The following is a 16,663-nucleotide window of genomic DNA, read 5'->3' on the forward strand; positions in this document are numbered from 1 at the left end:
AAGACCTGGTTACAATGCTCAATTGATACATATATATATATCTACTTCAGCCGGTGGAGGATAGAGACAGGTTGCAAAATATTCATTCGAAAGTATTCGATTATCCCTGCCCTCCCAAAACATGTTCTGTCCCACGAACTCGAAACACGGACACAAACGATCCAAGGTGTAACATTGTGTTGTACAGACACAAGATAGTCCTGTAGATTAATTGATTGCTCAATAATGTCTATGCGTGGTTGTAGTGTATCTCAATTTAGTCCAATCCCAGTAATTCCCACAAAAACGCCATGATGAAATGCCCCGAAAAGCAAAAAAAAAAAAAAAATAGGAAATTCATCGCAGATTTAACACCTTGATCATAACCAGAACCCCGAGCTTTGCAATGCGATGCACCGAAACGAAACGAAACGAGACAAGAAAAACAACACCATGTAACATAGTCGCACGAATAAGGAATGCAGCGGATCAGTCATTAATTAATGTAGCGCTCGAATCGAGTGTAGCGCGCGAGTGTAGGACAGTTTGTTGTTTGTCGTTCAGTACGTGGTATGTAGTGTAGGACGCCGATTAACACCAATGCCGTTCAGCCAGGGCATGAGATCCTGCTTTGATTCGTCGTAAAGGAGAAATTAAGTATCGAGGAGTTGGAATGAAGCAATAGCAGTAGTGATAGCGAGGAAAGTAGTCCGTGTCGTGGAGAATGTGAGATAACGAGACGGAATGCAGGTAGTGAGGGTATAGTGAGCGTGGTCTAGTCAGGGCATATCTGGCAGATGAGTCAGTCTCTCTTTTATAGATAAATGGCTGTTTGTTAATAGCAACATACTGAAACATGTGGTTTATGACTTGGACTGGTGGCAGCTGTGGCAGCGGACGTAGCCACAGATCTTGCAGAGCCAGACGGCCGTGAATGGACCGCCGGTGCAGTCATGGCAGTGCCAGGTGAGGATGTTGCCGTTGCTGGCCTGAGTGATGGCAAAGGAGTGACCGGAGCATTGGTTCGCCATGATGTAGGTTGGAGTAGGTGTATGGAGAGCTTTGTTTGAGTGAAGTGCGTTCAAGAGAAAGAAGTAGACAGTGGAGATGGCGTATTAGAGAAGATAGGATTGAATAGTCAAGACTGGAGTTGTTGTGATGATGAGACCTGGGGAGACTATTCCATCATATATATACTCGAAAAAAGAGGTATGGCAGGATGAGATTCCATGAACCTATACCAAAATGGATATTGTTGGACACAGCACAACCCGGAGAGACCGTCCCTGGTCAGTGATACATAGGCAGAAGGTCCAGACCGCCAGGATGGGAGTTCAGTGAAGCTGGGGAATGGGGAATAACACGATGCACATAGCCGAGGGTGTCCAAAGCGTTTGGGATTAGCTGGGATGGAAGAGAATAGAGGAGATATGAAGAGATGGATATATCAATTGGGTTGTGGACCGTGGATTCCGGGGCGATGGATCCGATATATTTAGCAACGATTATTGGAATGCATATCGCGATCTTTGGGAGCGAAAAAGAGAGATCATCTTTCTTTCTTATAAAAAAAAAGAAAAGAAAGCACATTCCAGGATCCAGCCCTGCGGTCTCTGGGGTGTCGATCAGGATTCAGTATTTGAGAATATGATATCAGCAACTATATTCTACTATAGAGAGCACAAACATGCCCGTACACCGATCTTGCTTTACAAGGAATCAGATGATTTGCATCGATCGATTTAGTGCCTGGAAGGCCTCCGTCTGGCCGGCCAAAGTACGGTACTATTTCATCGCCGAAGAGCACCGATAGTAATTCACCAAAAAAGGGTGTCCAAACTAAAACAAACACTAACCAGTCGACGCGTCTCCCGGTGACCAGGAAACTTCAATAATCCGAGTGAACGGACCCATCCCCATTAGATACAGAGATAATATGCCAGGTTTTTATTTTTGATTTATTTTTCCAGAGGTGGCGCATGTTATTCTTATTTTTTCTGTCCAGACTACAAATCAATTTTGCCTCTGCTGGGATCCCTCCCTGTCTTTTCCTCTCCCTCGCAGATCAATTCCGAACACCATCCCGCGCGGGAGTCTGCAGGGCCCCAACAACCGGGTTCATTCGTCATGAACTAGGGCCCAGCTAGAGACAAACTATTTCTTTTCTTCGCACCAAAGGAAGCCTTCGTTTACGGTATACGGCATAATTAGTACACTACAGACTACAGTATGTGGATGCGACCACCCCTCCATAGTCCCCGCCCCGGCATTTCGCCAAAGGAAAAAAAATAAAAAAAAATTGCCCAGGTGTTCCAACCCGGCGGTAACCGGCAGATCGTCGAGTGTCAGGAAAGTAAGTACAGTTATTCTTCCGAAGGGATCATCAGAACACGGTGTACGGAGTAGGCAGGGAGTAATACTCGCACATACACAATGTTTGAGTGGTAGGCAGGGAGTGTTCCAGGGGTTCGCTCCACCGACACACGCACACACACACACACATATGCACAAGACCAGGATCAGGAATCAAGGACCAGGATACCCACATGGAACATCATGGATACCTCCGGGTCGATATGATATGAGTTTGGAGTTTGCTCGTGAGCGCCTCCGGACGGAGTGCCTGTACGGAATACAGAGTGGTGGCTTCGGAATACCAGCTGAACTATGGAGCAACATTTGGCATTATCACTCCCGATACGTACCTGCGTGTTATTATTGCTTGAACCATTTATAGTCCGGCGATCTGGGTCCCCAACCAATTGGCCAACAATGGCGTCGCATTGCTCGAACTTTTGCCTTTACGATCTACCGGATAGCTTTCCCCGGTGGCTTCTGCTCAGCTAGATACATAGTAGATAACCCCACCAATTTCCCAACTCGGTTGAAGGCCCGAATTGTACTTTGGGTCCCTTGACAGGTCTTTTTTCAGCCGAGTCTCATCATTTTGTTTTGTTTTTGCTGAGAACTAGCTTTGCAATTTTCCATACACGACGGTGTACGCCGTGGTTGGTACACCGGATTGACGGGTCGCTGTTTTCTCGCTGAAAGTTCGTGATTATGCATCATCTTCGCTAACTTGTCTTTTCTCATGTTTTCTTTTGCTGTTCAGCCGCTTCCCATTCGACCGGAATACGGCCACACCAAACCAGCACTGCCACACCGATTGAACATCCCCAGTCAAACCCATGCTCCCTATTCATCTTAAGCATTCCGTTCGTTTGTGATACATCACTTTTTACATCTTGCTTACCCCCCTGTACTCCGTACGAGATAGTGGAAGTAAACAAAGCAACTCGTGCTCGACATGATGTGAAATGACAAGGATGACATGCAATGCAGGCAGGAATGTAAATGCAGCAATGCGGAAAATGGTTCCATTGGGTCTTCGCTGCAGATTCGAGAATCCGGTCGGAAAGGGCTGATGCCTGATGTATGTCCCGGTCTCCCGGCCGATCTGATCGATATGCCATTCCTTCGAGTTAAGTCCGGTTATACCCTTGACTACTACATCATAATCATATTGAAACTAAAATCGATCGCTGCTTAGGATAAAATGCGACTACGCGATACATTCATGCTCGGGAGAGGTACTTCGTACTTCTGTACCGACTACAACACACGGATGTAAAAAAAAAAAAAAAGGTACATTCTATCTATCAAGAGTACTCTTCCCTGCTTCCTCAGCCTCATCATGTTTGTTTGCATCATACTCGGTCCGAAGCGCGCATCCATTCCGTAGTATGGAATCCTGAATGAAGAATTACACCGCTATTCTCGTCGGCAAACCCTCCATGTATTGCTTTTTCGCATTTGACGCAAGACAGATATGGGGCATTGGGTGTGTCGGGTTATCGTACTCTGTACGTGATAGGTGTTTGCCCTGTACGGAGTAGAATACTATACTAAATGGCATAGCTGTAATTAGCTATAGCGAGGTTCACCCAAGATAAGGAGCGCAGTGGCTGCGTAAGAATCGCCCCGTCTCCAATAGAGTACACAAGATGAATAGATTCTCGAATTAAGCGCCTCGCCTCACTTTCGCCAACGCCCCAGAAACGAAACGGACCAATCCGCAAACAAAGTAGTATGCAAACCAAAACGTTGGTTTCATTCTAGCGCACTCCATACGTACAGAGTATAGCATCTTACAAGACCTAGCAAACTAAGTACTGTACGCAATGTTCGAGATGTTCTCTTGCACCAGTCCCACCGGCCTAAGCCAAGCCCAGTCAAGAACTCAGAAACTGGTGCCTTCAATCCTCGTTAGACGCCTGCAAGTGCAAACATCGCCTCATGTCAGAAAAGTTGACAATCGAACGAGTGCCCAGACAGGGTCCGAAGTCTGCTCTCCCAACGCTCCGTTAAGAACACCTTGTGGAAAACAAGATGCTCTTGCAGTACCCAGAGTGGACTGCATCGCTGGTTGTCTTTCGACATATTGACAATAAAGATAAGAAAAGAACTGATAGGGAAGGGAGAAGAAGAAAAAAAAAAAAAGGCGGTGTATTGCCTGCCTGCGCGTTCTAGACCTTAACCAGTCTATGTAGTGAGGTCTGGATCATTCCGTAAATGTCCAGCCCGCCATGCAAAGGTAGACAAATGCACGACTTGCATCCCGAGAGAAAAAGAAAAGCGAGGTATCATGATAGAGATGACTTCCAGAATCCGGTTCCTGCAGAAGTCTCAAGTAAAACGCCATAAAATAAATCATCAAATTTTTAGACCGTCATTTTCGAACACCGTCTTACCAATGCATCAAGCTTGTATGAATGAATGAACAGTGGAAGTCAACATATGCAAATCATTACTCATTCGTGTTGAGGTGGAAAAGTGCAGAGACACTGCAACAAATTAGCTACTCGAATATCGCAGTAAGAGTCAAGGGGAAATACCTTTCACCGTAGTGGTGGCGTCTGATGCTCTCCGCGAGAAGACTCGAGACGTCGATGATGATCAACTTCTTCGATCTCTTCACCGTCTCCGGAGCAATGGGGAATGTGTTCGTCACGACAATGTAATCAATCGAGTCACAGGCTTCCAACTGGTCGAGAGATTCTTCCCCAAAAAGTCCATGCGTAGCAATACAGTAGACCTTCTTGGCTCCACCACGCTTCACAACTGTTTCCGCGGCCGCGATCCACGATCCGCACTTGTCAATCATGTCATCAACAATGAAGACGGTTCTGTTGCGGACATCTCCGACCAAGGTGATTGTCTTCTCGGATTCATTCTGCCCAGCACTGCCTTCCTCGTCGGACGACTCTGCAGCATCAAATGTACCTCCGAGTGCGTGGTCGGGCGGTAACGACGACGTAGTAGAAATGAGAGAGTTCACCATGGAATCGGGAACAATGTCCGCATTGTGTTGATAACCAGTTGGCGCCGGAGTGGTTCCGCCTGATACAGGCACAGAAGTATGGGCCGTGGAAGGATAATCATCGTCGACGAGTTGACCCTGCACGAGGCGGCCTGTAATCACATCACACACCCGGACATCTGTTTGCTCCTGTGTAGCTTCCAATTCAGAAGGACGACGAGCCGCAGGTGGTGTGTCCGGTCTTAGATGGTTGTCCGACACAGACTGTGAGTCGAGATCGTCGTTCGTCTCGCTAAGAGCCTCTTCTGGCGAGTCATTGGCAGATTGAAGCTGGAGATCGAACGGCTGATGGTCTTTCGGAGTGCGAGCCGTTTCCGGCTCGGCAGCATCGAAGAAAAGCGTGCTGTCAGCCATATTAGCAGACGCCTTCGGGCGCCGTCTGTCGGTTGTGACAATGCCAAAGTTCAGCTTAAGTGTGTCTGCTAGCGACGTAACACGTTTCGTGCCTCCGGCATTCTTGCTAACGACAACGGCCTCTCTCCAGTTGGGCACGTTCATCCGGATCCACCGGGCAATAAAGGGCTCAGCAAACAAGTTATCTACAGGCTTGCCGAAGAATCCTTGCATTTGCGATGCCTGTAGTATTCGAGATAGTCTTAGTTCCACTCCGACGAATCCATCGCCAAATATAGAATTGAAAAACTCACATGCAAATCTAATGTCACGACGTGGTCGACACCAGCTACTGAGAGAAGATTGGCAAGCATACGAGCCGTGATAGCGCCACGATGGCTCTTCTTCTTGGATTGGCGAGAATATGGGAAGTACCTCGTCTGGGTCAGCATCATTTGTGCATTAGTCAAACGAGGTAGGCATCATACGGCATAACCGCTGTACAAGAAAGATTTAATCAGCGACATACACCAATTGAATCCACAATGGAAGAACGTACCTGTGATGGATCTTGCAGAGCCACCTTTGCAAGCAGAGATCATGATCAGTAGCTCCATAACACTGTCATTGATCTTGCTGCTGCCGCTCTGCACAATATAGACATCTTGGTTCCGTACTGAGACGTTGATGTTCACCCTGGTTTCCCCATTGCTGAATTTCCCCAGGTCTGCCCGAGCAGGGACAGCACCCAGACGCTCACAGATGGTCTCAGCAAGAGCCGGATGCGAAGTCCCGGTAAAGATCTGTACTCCTCTCATAGTGGTACTTGTGCTATGACAAGTAAGTCATAGAGTGATTATAAATGGGGTTGAATAGAAAAGAGCAAAAGTTTTGTGAGGTCACGAGGGAAAAAGAAAAAGAGTTGAAGCTAAAAGAAAAAACCGGAGAAAAAAAAGTGTGTCGTCTTCGGCACTTCTCGGTCCCCGTACCGATTCTTCCCCGCCGATGATAAAATAATGCCCCGCGATAGGACCAGTCAAGTGGTACATCGATTGATTGCCTGTCACCATGTCGCATAAATATCCTCCTGTCCAGGGAGGTGGCTCTCTGATCATTGCTTGGCAGGCTAAAGATAAGAATATCGTTGTTGTTGGGGGTGGTGAGGTATGACTGCTGTCGTCCTTTGTCCTTCGTCCTTATCTCCGCGCCAGAAATATATATATGAGTAACTAACCACGTGCCTGGCATAGGTAGCCGCCGGACGCATCCTCCATGCCCTCAATGCTGATGCCAAAGTAACCGTCATCTGCCCAGCATCAGGTTTGAACGATGAAGTAGCCTTTCGAGTCTCCGAGGGACAAGTTTCCCATAAAAATAAGCATTTTGAACCGGCCGATCTAGACGGAGCGGACATGGTACTTTGCGCCATTGACGACCCAGAAGCATCATCTCGTGTGTGGAAGCTATGCAAGGAGAAGCGCATTCCTGCCAACATTGCAGATGTGCCTCCAGAATGTGATTTCTATTTTGGCAGCGTTTACCGGGATGGCCCTTTACAAGTGATGGTCAGCACCAATGGGAACGGGCCTAGGCTGGCCAGAATTGTCCGGAAGAAGATTGCAGACGCCATTCCAGACAATATGGGGACGGCGATAGACAATGTGGGAAAATTACGGAAAAAGCTGAGGGAGATATCTCCCACTGCCGAAGAAGGCCCGAAAAGAATGAAGTGGTATGTCAATAGCAAAGCTCCTCTCTACCGTCAACGAACATTGAAGCTGAAACGGAGGTGTAAAAGGATGTCTGGTGTCTGCGAATCCTGGAGCTTAGAGGAATTAGTGCAGATGGGCGAGCAGGATATGGATCGCCTCCTTGCCCACTACGCATCTGAGGAGATTCCAGGCTTTCAACAGATCCGAGCCAGCAACACTTAACATTGAGTAATAGATAACGAATGCACACCTGCACATATACACTCATGGGCAAATAATGGTACAATGCTGTGCTGTCTACTCTCATATTCACTGCTCCATCATAATCATTTGACACTCATGTCCACTTTCACCTTCGGCTCCTACTTGAAGTAGTCCAATATCAACCACAGGTCTTCTCTACACATGGACTTAATATCATGCACTGCAGATAGCTGAAAGCACTTCAGTTATTTAGAAAAATATATAAAAATGCTAATGATAACTTTACATTGGCCCACTAGCCTAGAATGAGATATAAGAAGAATCGCACAAGGATATCCAAAACACAAGCCAGGTAAATAATAAACAATATCAATCTTCACAAAAATAAAGACACCCAGAATCTCAAGACACACCACTATACCTACGGCTGTATTGCTGCGAAATGGAACTCCTTGGACTGATAGATGCTTGCGAAGGGGGCTTCGGAGGAGCCAAGCCTAGCTTCACTTCTCCTACGCGGCGAAGTAAGGATTGGAGAGCAATGCGTATCTCGGGACTAAGATCACGGCCGAGCAAATCAAGGGCCAAGGGGTAGAATGCGTCGACGTGCTTATCGAAGCCTTCCGAAGGGAAGTTCGTATAGCTCTCGAGGACGTCGACAACAACAGGGCGCCAGGCGACGATGTTGCGGTGCTGCGATTCGTCATCAAGGCGGACGAAGCTTCGAATAATGTCCGCACAAAGTCTGTAGCATGTTAGCTATGTGATCTTAGATCAATCAGATCAAGTGATACTTACGGGATAAGCGCAGCCTCGGTCTCACCACGGCTGCTCTTACGTTCCTCCCTCTCATCATTGTACATGCGGTAGAGGATCTGGACGTAAGTCGCTGCACTTCCACTTTCTTGCTTGAGCAGGTTCGGCGGCTGCTTCATGAAGCCTTGACGCCAGAGCTGCATCCGGAGTTCCTTGTCTTCATTGAACTTCTTGGCGAACTGGTAACTTTTCTTCAGAAGTCCCATTAACCGCAGGAGCTCATGGCTTGGAATCTGTTCGTAGACCTTGTCGTTGGAGAAAAGCTCATGAACAGTCTCAATCATGAGTAACTGCAGAACGCAATTCGTGATGATGCGGTTAAAGAAGCGACGCCGGGCCACAGTCACCGCAGCTGGCTGCTGCTGCATCTCCATCGTCTGAGGACGGTAATCTTCCAATTCAGGGTTGGCTGGTGCTGGCACGTCGCCTTCTTCATGCTCAGACGACTCATTCCGCAACCCATTGGTCTGGGGGAATTCAGCGTTATTTTCCTCAACCGGTGTCGCGTCAGTAGACTCCGGTACAGCCTCTCCGTTGGAAGGCTTCCGCACCTTGGAAGGCATCGAAGCAGCCGCCGTGAACAGTTCATAGGCGGTGGTCTTGCTGAAGAGATCGACAAAAGCGCCAACCACCTTGGTCCAATGGTCTTGCTGGAATTTGGCAACATTTTGCAAAATCAATTGTTGTAAGCAGTTGCTGCCAATTCGTGCAATGGTATCGTTCTCTTGGCAGATACACAGCGTGAGAAGTTCAAGCACACCCCCAAGCATGTATTCCAAGGAATCAAAGTAATGCGTGAAAAGGGTGATCATGTTCCTCAGCGCCTGGATCATGGTAGTTGAGAGCCACACTGACAGATCCTCGTGGTTCGGAACCTTTGACATCTCCGACTTCGATTGGAGAACGACAAAGATGGGATAGAGGAGCTGTCTCCAGAGAACATCCCAGAATTCTCGAGGGAAGTCACCACCATATCGGATAAGTGTCTCGAAGAGGTACGTAAGTGCCCGCGATCGCACTTCAAGATCATCGCCCGTCATGAGCACGTCCTGGAATGCAATCAAGAGGGGATACCAGAACTGTTCCTCCGGAGACTGGCGATTGAGTTGTTTCGCTAGGTTTGAGTTGGTATCCTCGAGCATGTTCTCCGATGGCGTGCCACGATGAGAAAGAGGACACTCAGGAGTCCTCATCATCTTGCCCACTGTTGCCTTGAGTGTCTCGATAGCTTGCAGCGACTTCTTCTGGAACCTCATGTTCTTGGAAAACTCCGTAAGGCAGACAACAAGGTCAGGGAACGCTCCTTGGGTTATGACCACACCGAACCGTGTGTTGTAGATCTGGGCTACATGATCCATAGCCATATTGACGATACCCTCGTAAGGCTCTCGTGCGGCGACGGTAAATACACCAAACATAGTCTTCCAGCCAGAACGGATATTGTGTCCCCGGGCTTGAATCATCTGTATGAGACACCGGAGAATCATGTCCTTGACAGTAGCAGTGCTGCTGTTTGCCATGACGTGCTCGAACGGCTTAAGGAAGTCCTTTTGGAACTTGAATCCCGGAAGCTCTTCAATTTCCATAAACCGCATCGAGAGTTGTCGAAGCGAGTCAAGTGCGAAAAAGACGACAGTCGTGTTTGAGTGGCACCCGACATGGTTGAAGTGTTGTCCAAGCACTTCCCAGATCTTCGACCACTCTATCCTGACTCGCGTCATGTTGTAGTAACTGATTTCAACTAGCTTCTGCAAACTGTATGTCCTAGGGGATTCGCTGTTTCCGGAAGATTGGATTTCCTGCCAGCTCACTTCGCTTAGAGCGCGAATGAAATCAATGATAGCCTCGTGGGAAAGGTTGGCGGTGTTGGTGAAGATACGGTCTACTCCCCGAATCATCTCAGCCGACCGACTTTCCATTGCGACCTCTGCGCGGAACCCAGCAGGAGGACCGTTGATGGATCTAGGGCGAGGACGTTTGCCTTGGAATGAACTGCGCGAAGGATCAGGGGGTGCTTGAGGCATGATCCGAGCCCTTGAAACATCAGGCAGGGAACCCTCATCTACGCCATCGGTTAAGAGCTGGAGGCGATCAAGTTGGCTGACGCAGGTGAGGATTTCTCTCCAGGAGCCCTTGAGGGAATTACCCTCGGTGAGAGCCACGTCAAGCAGAACCTTAAGAGCCTCAATATTCTTAGCCGTCATTTCCTTGAGGTTCCCCAGATTCGTAAACTTGGCAAGACCAGTCACGAAAGCGACCCTTGGGGTCTCCAATTCGAATGCGCAGCTAATGCGTATCGCCAACTTCATGCCCTCCATGCAGAGCCTGAGGACTTCGAGATTCTCCGTGTCCCGCATGGGAGCAGTCAGGCCGGAAAGGAAAGACATCCAGGTGACATTGAACATGGAACCGACATGCCGGACGGACGTGGCCGGAATAAACCGTGAGAGCGCATCTCTAACAGCTGTTTTCCGCTGGGCACGGATCAAGCTTCGATAGAGCTGCTCAGTCTTACTGGCCATCTCCTCAGAAGCTTGGGCGTACTTTTCACCCTGGATGTCCCTTCCGACAGTCGCGAGGACTTGCCCGGCTCTGGACGCCAAACCAGTAGGAGCAGGAGTATCAATACCGAGATTGGCAGCGTGCTCTCTTTCGGTGACAAGTACAATTTCGTTACTGGAGATCTCATCATAGATGGAGCCAAGATACTCGGGAGGCAAGTCTTGGTTGTCGTTGATGCCCCTGTTGTTCCTGATGAAATCTTCCTTCGTCATACGCGGCCCCTTCATTTTGGAACTGTGTTGATCTGTGTTCAACATAATGACAGAGTACGCAAGCACATACGCCGTATCGGCATTAGCAAAGGCGTTCGGATTCTGAGTAACATAGCGTTCCGCAAACTTGAGCATGAAACGGTCAATCTTCTGTGCTTCACCTGGCAACCGGAAGTGCTGTAAGAATTGGCGCAGGGCATCCACAAAACGTCGCTTTTCGAACTCCATCATATCGACAAACGCATGCATAATGGCGATATTCTCAGCGTCACCTTCACCGAGATATTCGCCCAGTATAGCTTTGTCCAAGCGTTCATTCCGGAAGAAAAAGCTGGCTACATCTTCGGGGGCCTCGGAACGTATAAACCCGTCTTTCAGCAGTAGCTTCATCCCACGTTTCGGCTTGAAGTTAAACTGCTGGACCGCGTTCGTGAGCGCAATCTTTCTTTGCTTGACCCTTTCAATTTCGCTCGGGTCATCCTCTGCCACCGGCGTGGATCGACCAGTGTCGCCATCCGTCACATCAATCCTTGGCGAGGCAAGATAAGTCCCTGCATTTGTGTCAATGGACTCTCTGGGGTTGTCCATCGACTTATGGGACGCTACGTTTGGAGTGACGGTTTGATCGACAATGCGCTGTGCCGCCCAATTGTCCAGTGATTGCAAGATCTCCACCAGACTTTCGATGGCTTGATTTTTCAATATGTATTCTGGGGGGACATTTTGGAGATTAGGCTGTGGAGTAGTGGCAACGGCAACCGTTGTGAGCGACGGCGAGAGCGCGCCGCGTTGGTGCCAATCGGCTCCAAAACTGGAGAGCTTGGCATTGTTTTCTTGATACTGTTGTTGCTGGGTGGGTGTTACAGTCACTGGGACACTTGCGTATCGCTGGAGTTGTTCGATAACACTAGACATATATTAGCTTTCATGTTGCAAAGTGAACCCTCGCATAGAAGAAAATGCATACTTCTGGAATATATTCTCCAAAGCCGTCCGATCGCAGTCGTAATTGAGGTAGATCTCCACCAATGCTCGAGGCTCGCCAGCCAGTCTTTCGAGGATTTCCATAAAGTACTGCTTTTGGAAGGCAGGCGAATTCCGCTTCTCGAGTATAGCTAGATAAATTTCCTTCAAGAAGACCTCAAGCTCTTTCTGTTGCAGGTTAGAACCGTTTGTACATAGGGAATGAAATGCGACAGACCTTCATCATAACCCTCATGTGTTTAAGCATGAGCCAAAAGATTTCAGAGCAGACCTGGAACACCCTGAGTACGGAGCTCGAGCCATTCCGACTGAGACTCAGACAGAGATGCGGCCGCACGGCTTGCAAAAGGGTCATGGCCTCCCCGTTGCTGGTGCCATTTTTTATTGTAACAAGAGGAGAGGTAAACACCGGGACTTGATTATGGATCAGGTAGTGGATGAGGTGCAAGGACAGCAGCTTCGTCCTCATATTCTGAGATTTTATATCTTGCTGCTGGTCATGGGTGAGGACCTTGTGGCTCAATTTGCAAAGTGCCCTGAAAACCAGGAAAGCATCCTTGACGTAGATTTCGTCTTCTTCGTCTTCTGTGGCACCATCTGCATATTCTCGCTCATCCTCAGGGATGCCCGAGATAGACCGTGATGCCCTCTGACGGTTGATCCTGGCACGAGTGACCATGGTTGGAGCATTTTCATTAACAGACGCAACGTCCTTGGTCGATTCAAAACTCTGTAAAGTAAGCTTTTCTGCCGGTTCTTTGGTAACCGGCTGGTCTATTGTAACAGCAGAAGCAGTCTCCGAGGCTTGATCCGGCTCATTTGCGGGAGATGTTTCGGACACATCTATAGTGATAGAGTCCGAAGCGCCGCCTTGTGCTTTGTCGCCATCTCGCATCCGTAGCTCCTTCAGTTCAAGCCTCACACGCACCCTGTCGAAAACTGTGCTAACCATTTGTGTAAGGGACCCTTGGGCGATTTGTTGGTTCGGCGTTGACTTGGAGTATATGAAAATATTATAGATTTGACGCACAGCCTTTAGGAGACCTGCTCCATGTACAACGATCTTGTCGTTGAGGACTGCTGCCAAAAGAGATTTGATGATTTGCTGCTGAATCTCGACCGGTGTGGCTTCATTCTCAAAGCAGTCACAAATCGCATCAATAGCGCGTTCGATCAACGGTGGCTGCTCCGAGCCAGCTTCACCTTGCGCAGTCTCATTTTCCTTAGCCGAGGGGAAGGCGAAATAGGAATAGGTGATCAGTTTCCCGATGCAATCCAGTGCTGTGACTTGTAGAGGGATGCTAAGCGACTTCGTGGCAAGATGTAGTGGGCGGAAGATAACCTCTGGGTCAATTGGTTGGCGGTCCGATTGCTTGACATTGGTAAGCGCATCCTTCACAGTATCCTCCAGCTGCTTGTTCTTCCGAGCCTCCTTTGAATTGCCGATCGTGTCCAAAGCTGTTACGATGAACACAGTTGAACTGACGGTTCCGGATCGCTGCGTCGTAAATGTCGCTGTTGTTGACCTGGAATCTGAGCGCAATCGGCTTTCCGGAGCGGGCTCATCTTGCGGAGGCACAGTTACGGGGTCTTGTTTCTCGTTGGGCGGTTCCTTCTCGACACTGACTGACGACTCGGGCGCTGGACTGTTGTCGCCGGCATCTTTCAATTCGGACTCAGGGTCTGCATTGTTCTGGGGTTCGGGTGTCTCAACGGCGTTCGTAGGACTTGGGGCTTGCTCCAGCTCGGCGGATTCGGTTTGTGTTCGCGATGAATCGGGCTCTTCGGAGGAAACAGCCTCAATTGTTTGTCGTTCTGATTCTTCGGGGAGCTCGGGTTTGTCTTCGTCCGCTGGCTGTGGGGTTTCGGGTTGTGTTGGCGCATCTACGCCGGTCTCATTGCTCTCTTCCTGCGAGTGAGCCGGGGACGATTGATTTGGCTCATTTACAGAGCCATTTGCGACTTCCGCCATTTATGCAAGACTCCAACTGGAGTGCGTGAGAGAACGCAAATGACGGGTCCACATCGAACAAGGGAAAAAAGGAAAAAGGAAGGGGGGATGGTGCAAGGAAAGCGGCGGGTTGGTTTCACTGTACAGTTCCTGGGGTGGTGCCTTACTAGCGGGCCGATAGGATGCGTGTCTACATTTCTACGGCGCGCGGCAGGTGCCGGACATGACGTGCTTACATAACCGTCCCCCGGGGGCTCGGCAGGATGATTCCGGATCGCTCACCGGAAAGCTCAACAGAAAAGTTCCTGGACGTTGGAGTCCCCCAACTCTCTGATATATCAGGATAATCAAGCCTCTCTCTAGCCCGCACAACTTGTTAGGCTTATTGCCAGCCTCTTTCGCTTTTATTTTCTGATTTCGCTTGAACCGTGGGGCTACGATTGATATAGATACCCCATCTTGGCGCTATGGTTGCCTCTGCTGTCCGAATGCGCCCCGGCGCCATGTTTCTGTCCAAAGGCGCCGCTTGCCTGAAGAGGCCTCAGGTTGTCCACAGATTCAAGGATGCTGCTCAGTATGTTGCATTACCCCCACCTCCTCCCCGTTAATTCGGGGGTACCTATATGGATCAAGGTTAACCTATTATATCATTGTTTAGAACTCAATTGCCCGCCTTGTCTGCCCTCTCTCGCTTCTATGCCTCCAAGTGTATGTCACTGAGAACTTTCTTTTCGATCTGCCCCGACTCTATATCTGCAGCTTTATTCGTCTGAAGATGGTTCAATTCTGACATAACGAAACTACAGCCTTCCCGTCCCACACCATCATTAGCATGCCGGCCTTGTCGCCGACCATGTCCGCTGGAAACATCGGAGCATGGCAGAAGAAGGCCGGTGATGGTCTGCAACCTGGTGACGTCCTTGTGGAAATCGAAACCGATAAGGCTCAGATGGACTTTGAGTTCCAAGAAGAGGGTGTCCTTGCCAAGATCCTGAAGGACACTGGTGAAAAGGACGTCGCTGTCGGCTCTGTATGTGCTCTATATGACGTATCTGGTTAGGATAGTAAGCAGGTTTGCTAATTGCTTGATACAGCCCATCGCTGTCCTTGCGGAAGAGGGTGCCGATGTTTCTGCTTTCGAGTCGTTCAGCTTGGAGGATGCCGGTGGTGACAAGGGCGCCGCCCCCGCCGAAGAGAAGAAGGAGCCCGAGTCGAAGGGCGCTGAGGCCCCAGCACCCGCTGAGCCCGAGCCCGTTGCTCAGGAGCCCGACACCACTGGCGAGAAGCTTCAGCCCAGTCTCGACCGTGAGCCCTTGATCAGCCCCGCTGCCAAGGCTCTGGCATTGGAGAAGGGTGTGTCCATCAAAGGTCTCAAGGGAACCGGACGTGGTGGTCAGATCACCAAGGAGGATGTTGAGAAGTTCAAGCCCAGCGCACCCGCTGCTGCTGCTGGCGCGACCTACGAGGACATTCCTCTTACCTCGATGCGCAAGACCATTGCCAACCGCCTTCAGCAGTCCACCCGCGAGAACCCCCACTACTTCGTCTCGACTACTCTGTCGGTGAGCAAGCTTCTGAAGCTCCGCCAGGCTCTCAACGCCTCCTCCGAGGGCAAGTACAAGCTCTCGGTCAACGACTTCCTTGTCAAGGCCTGTGCTGCCGCTCTCCTTAAGGTTCCCGCTGTCAACTCTAGCTGGCGCGAGGAGAACGGACAGGTTGTCATCCGCCAGCACAACAGCGCCGACATCAGCGTTGCCGTTGCCACCCCCGCTGGCCTTATCACTCCTGTCGTGAAGAACGTCCAGGCCCTTGGTCTGTCCAGCATCTCCAACCAGGTCAAGGACCTTGGTAAGCGTGCTCGTGACAACAAGCTGAAGCCCGAGGAGTACCAGGGTGGTACTTTCACCATCAGCAACATGGGCATGAACCCCGCCATTGAGCGATTCACTGCTGTTATTAACCCCCCTCAGGCCGGTATCCTGGCCGTGGGTACTACTCGTAAGGTCCCTGTCCCCGTCGAGACTGAGGAGGGTACCTCTGTTGAGTGGGACGACCAGATCATCGTCACTGGCAGCTTCGACCACAAGGTCGTTGACGGTGCTGTCGGTGGTGAGTGGATCAAGGAGTTGAAGAAGGTTGTTGAGAACCCCTTGGAGCTCCTCCTCTAAAGGTAATGTGACGATGGACAGTCCTGGCGTACTTAGTAGATCTATGTATGATTGGGATTTCATTTTGAGTTATTTGTGTCTTTATATGTATTAAAAACCTGTTTCTTTTTGCGTCTTCATCCTGCAGACCGTAATGCGTCTGATTTCATGAGTTTCATTTTGAGCATCTTCAATACAATTTCCTTTGTCTTTTCATCAATAAGTGTATGCCTGTATGGAGTATCTGAATAACATTGAATGGAAAAGGCTTCCTGGTCTAGATTGAACCTTGGCATCCACCCGGCACGTGCCGACTCCACCACATGATATCGATGACGTTATGTCGTCACTGCAGCAAGGTTCCAGCGGTTGCTGTTTGCTTT

The 16,663-nt window shown here is 49.5% G+C and overlaps 5 protein-coding genes across 5 annotated transcripts; 2 read left to right on the top strand and 3 right to left on the bottom strand.

Annotated features, from left to right (window-relative positions):
* Positions 1 to 842: 842 nt before the first annotated feature.
* Positions 843 to 1,010, bottom strand: ACHE_60969A (uncharacterized protein; the record flags this gene model as incomplete). The annotated part of the gene is made up of 1 exon (XM_043282203.1): positions 843 to 1,010. One exon carries the CDS (start codon positions 1,008 to 1,010, stop codon positions 843 to 845), a length of 168 nt encoding a protein of 55 aa, XP_043139605.1.
* Positions 1,011 to 4,786: 3,776 nt separating this feature from the next.
* On the bottom strand, positions 4,787 to 6,510 carry ACHE_60970A (ribose phosphate diphosphokinase subunit PRS1; the record flags this gene model as incomplete). The annotated part of the gene is made up of 5 exons (XM_043282204.1): positions 4,787 to 4,823; positions 4,875 to 5,935; positions 6,007 to 6,127; positions 6,181 to 6,190; positions 6,252 to 6,510. The coding sequence occupies 5 exons, from the start codon at positions 6,508 to 6,510 to the stop codon at positions 4,787 to 4,789; spliced, it is 1,488 nt and encodes a 495-aa protein (XP_043139606.1).
* A 250-nt stretch (positions 6,511 to 6,760) lies between these two features.
* On the top strand, positions 6,761 to 7,626 carry MET8 (bifunctional precorrin-2 dehydrogenase/sirohydrochlorin ferrochelatase MET8; the record flags this gene model as incomplete). The annotated part of the gene is made up of 3 exons (XM_043282205.1): positions 6,761 to 6,856; positions 6,943 to 7,424; positions 7,491 to 7,626. 3 exons carry the CDS (start codon positions 6,761 to 6,763, stop codon positions 7,624 to 7,626), a joined length of 714 nt encoding a protein of 237 aa, XP_043139607.1.
* Positions 7,627 to 8,010: 384 nt separating this feature from the next.
* SEC7 (Arf family guanine nucleotide exchange factor SEC7) lies at positions 8,011 to 14,154 on the bottom strand (the record flags this gene model as incomplete). The annotated part of the gene is made up of 4 exons (XM_043282206.1): positions 8,011 to 8,353; positions 8,407 to 12,105; positions 12,166 to 12,350; positions 12,400 to 14,154. 4 exons carry the CDS (start codon positions 14,152 to 14,154, stop codon positions 8,011 to 8,013), a joined length of 5,982 nt encoding a protein of 1,993 aa, XP_043139608.1.
* Positions 14,155 to 14,600: 446 nt separating this feature from the next.
* LAT1 (putative pyruvate dehydrogenase complex, dihydrolipoamide acetyltransferase component) lies at positions 14,601 to 16,301 on the top strand (the record flags this gene model as incomplete). Its single annotated transcript, XM_043282207.1, has 4 exons — positions 14,601 to 14,707; positions 14,792 to 14,841; positions 14,940 to 15,163; positions 15,228 to 16,301. The coding sequence occupies 4 exons, from the start codon at positions 14,601 to 14,603 to the stop codon at positions 16,299 to 16,301; spliced, it is 1,455 nt and encodes a 484-aa protein (XP_043139609.1).
* Between the last annotated feature and the right edge of the window lie 362 nt (positions 16,302 to 16,663).

Source organism: Aspergillus chevalieri, chromosome 6, assembly GCF_016861735.1.
Source record: "Aspergillus chevalieri M1 DNA, chromosome 6, nearly complete sequence".
NCBI classification, from domain to species: domain Eukaryota; kingdom Fungi; phylum Ascomycota; class Eurotiomycetes; order Eurotiales; family Aspergillaceae; genus Aspergillus; species Aspergillus chevalieri.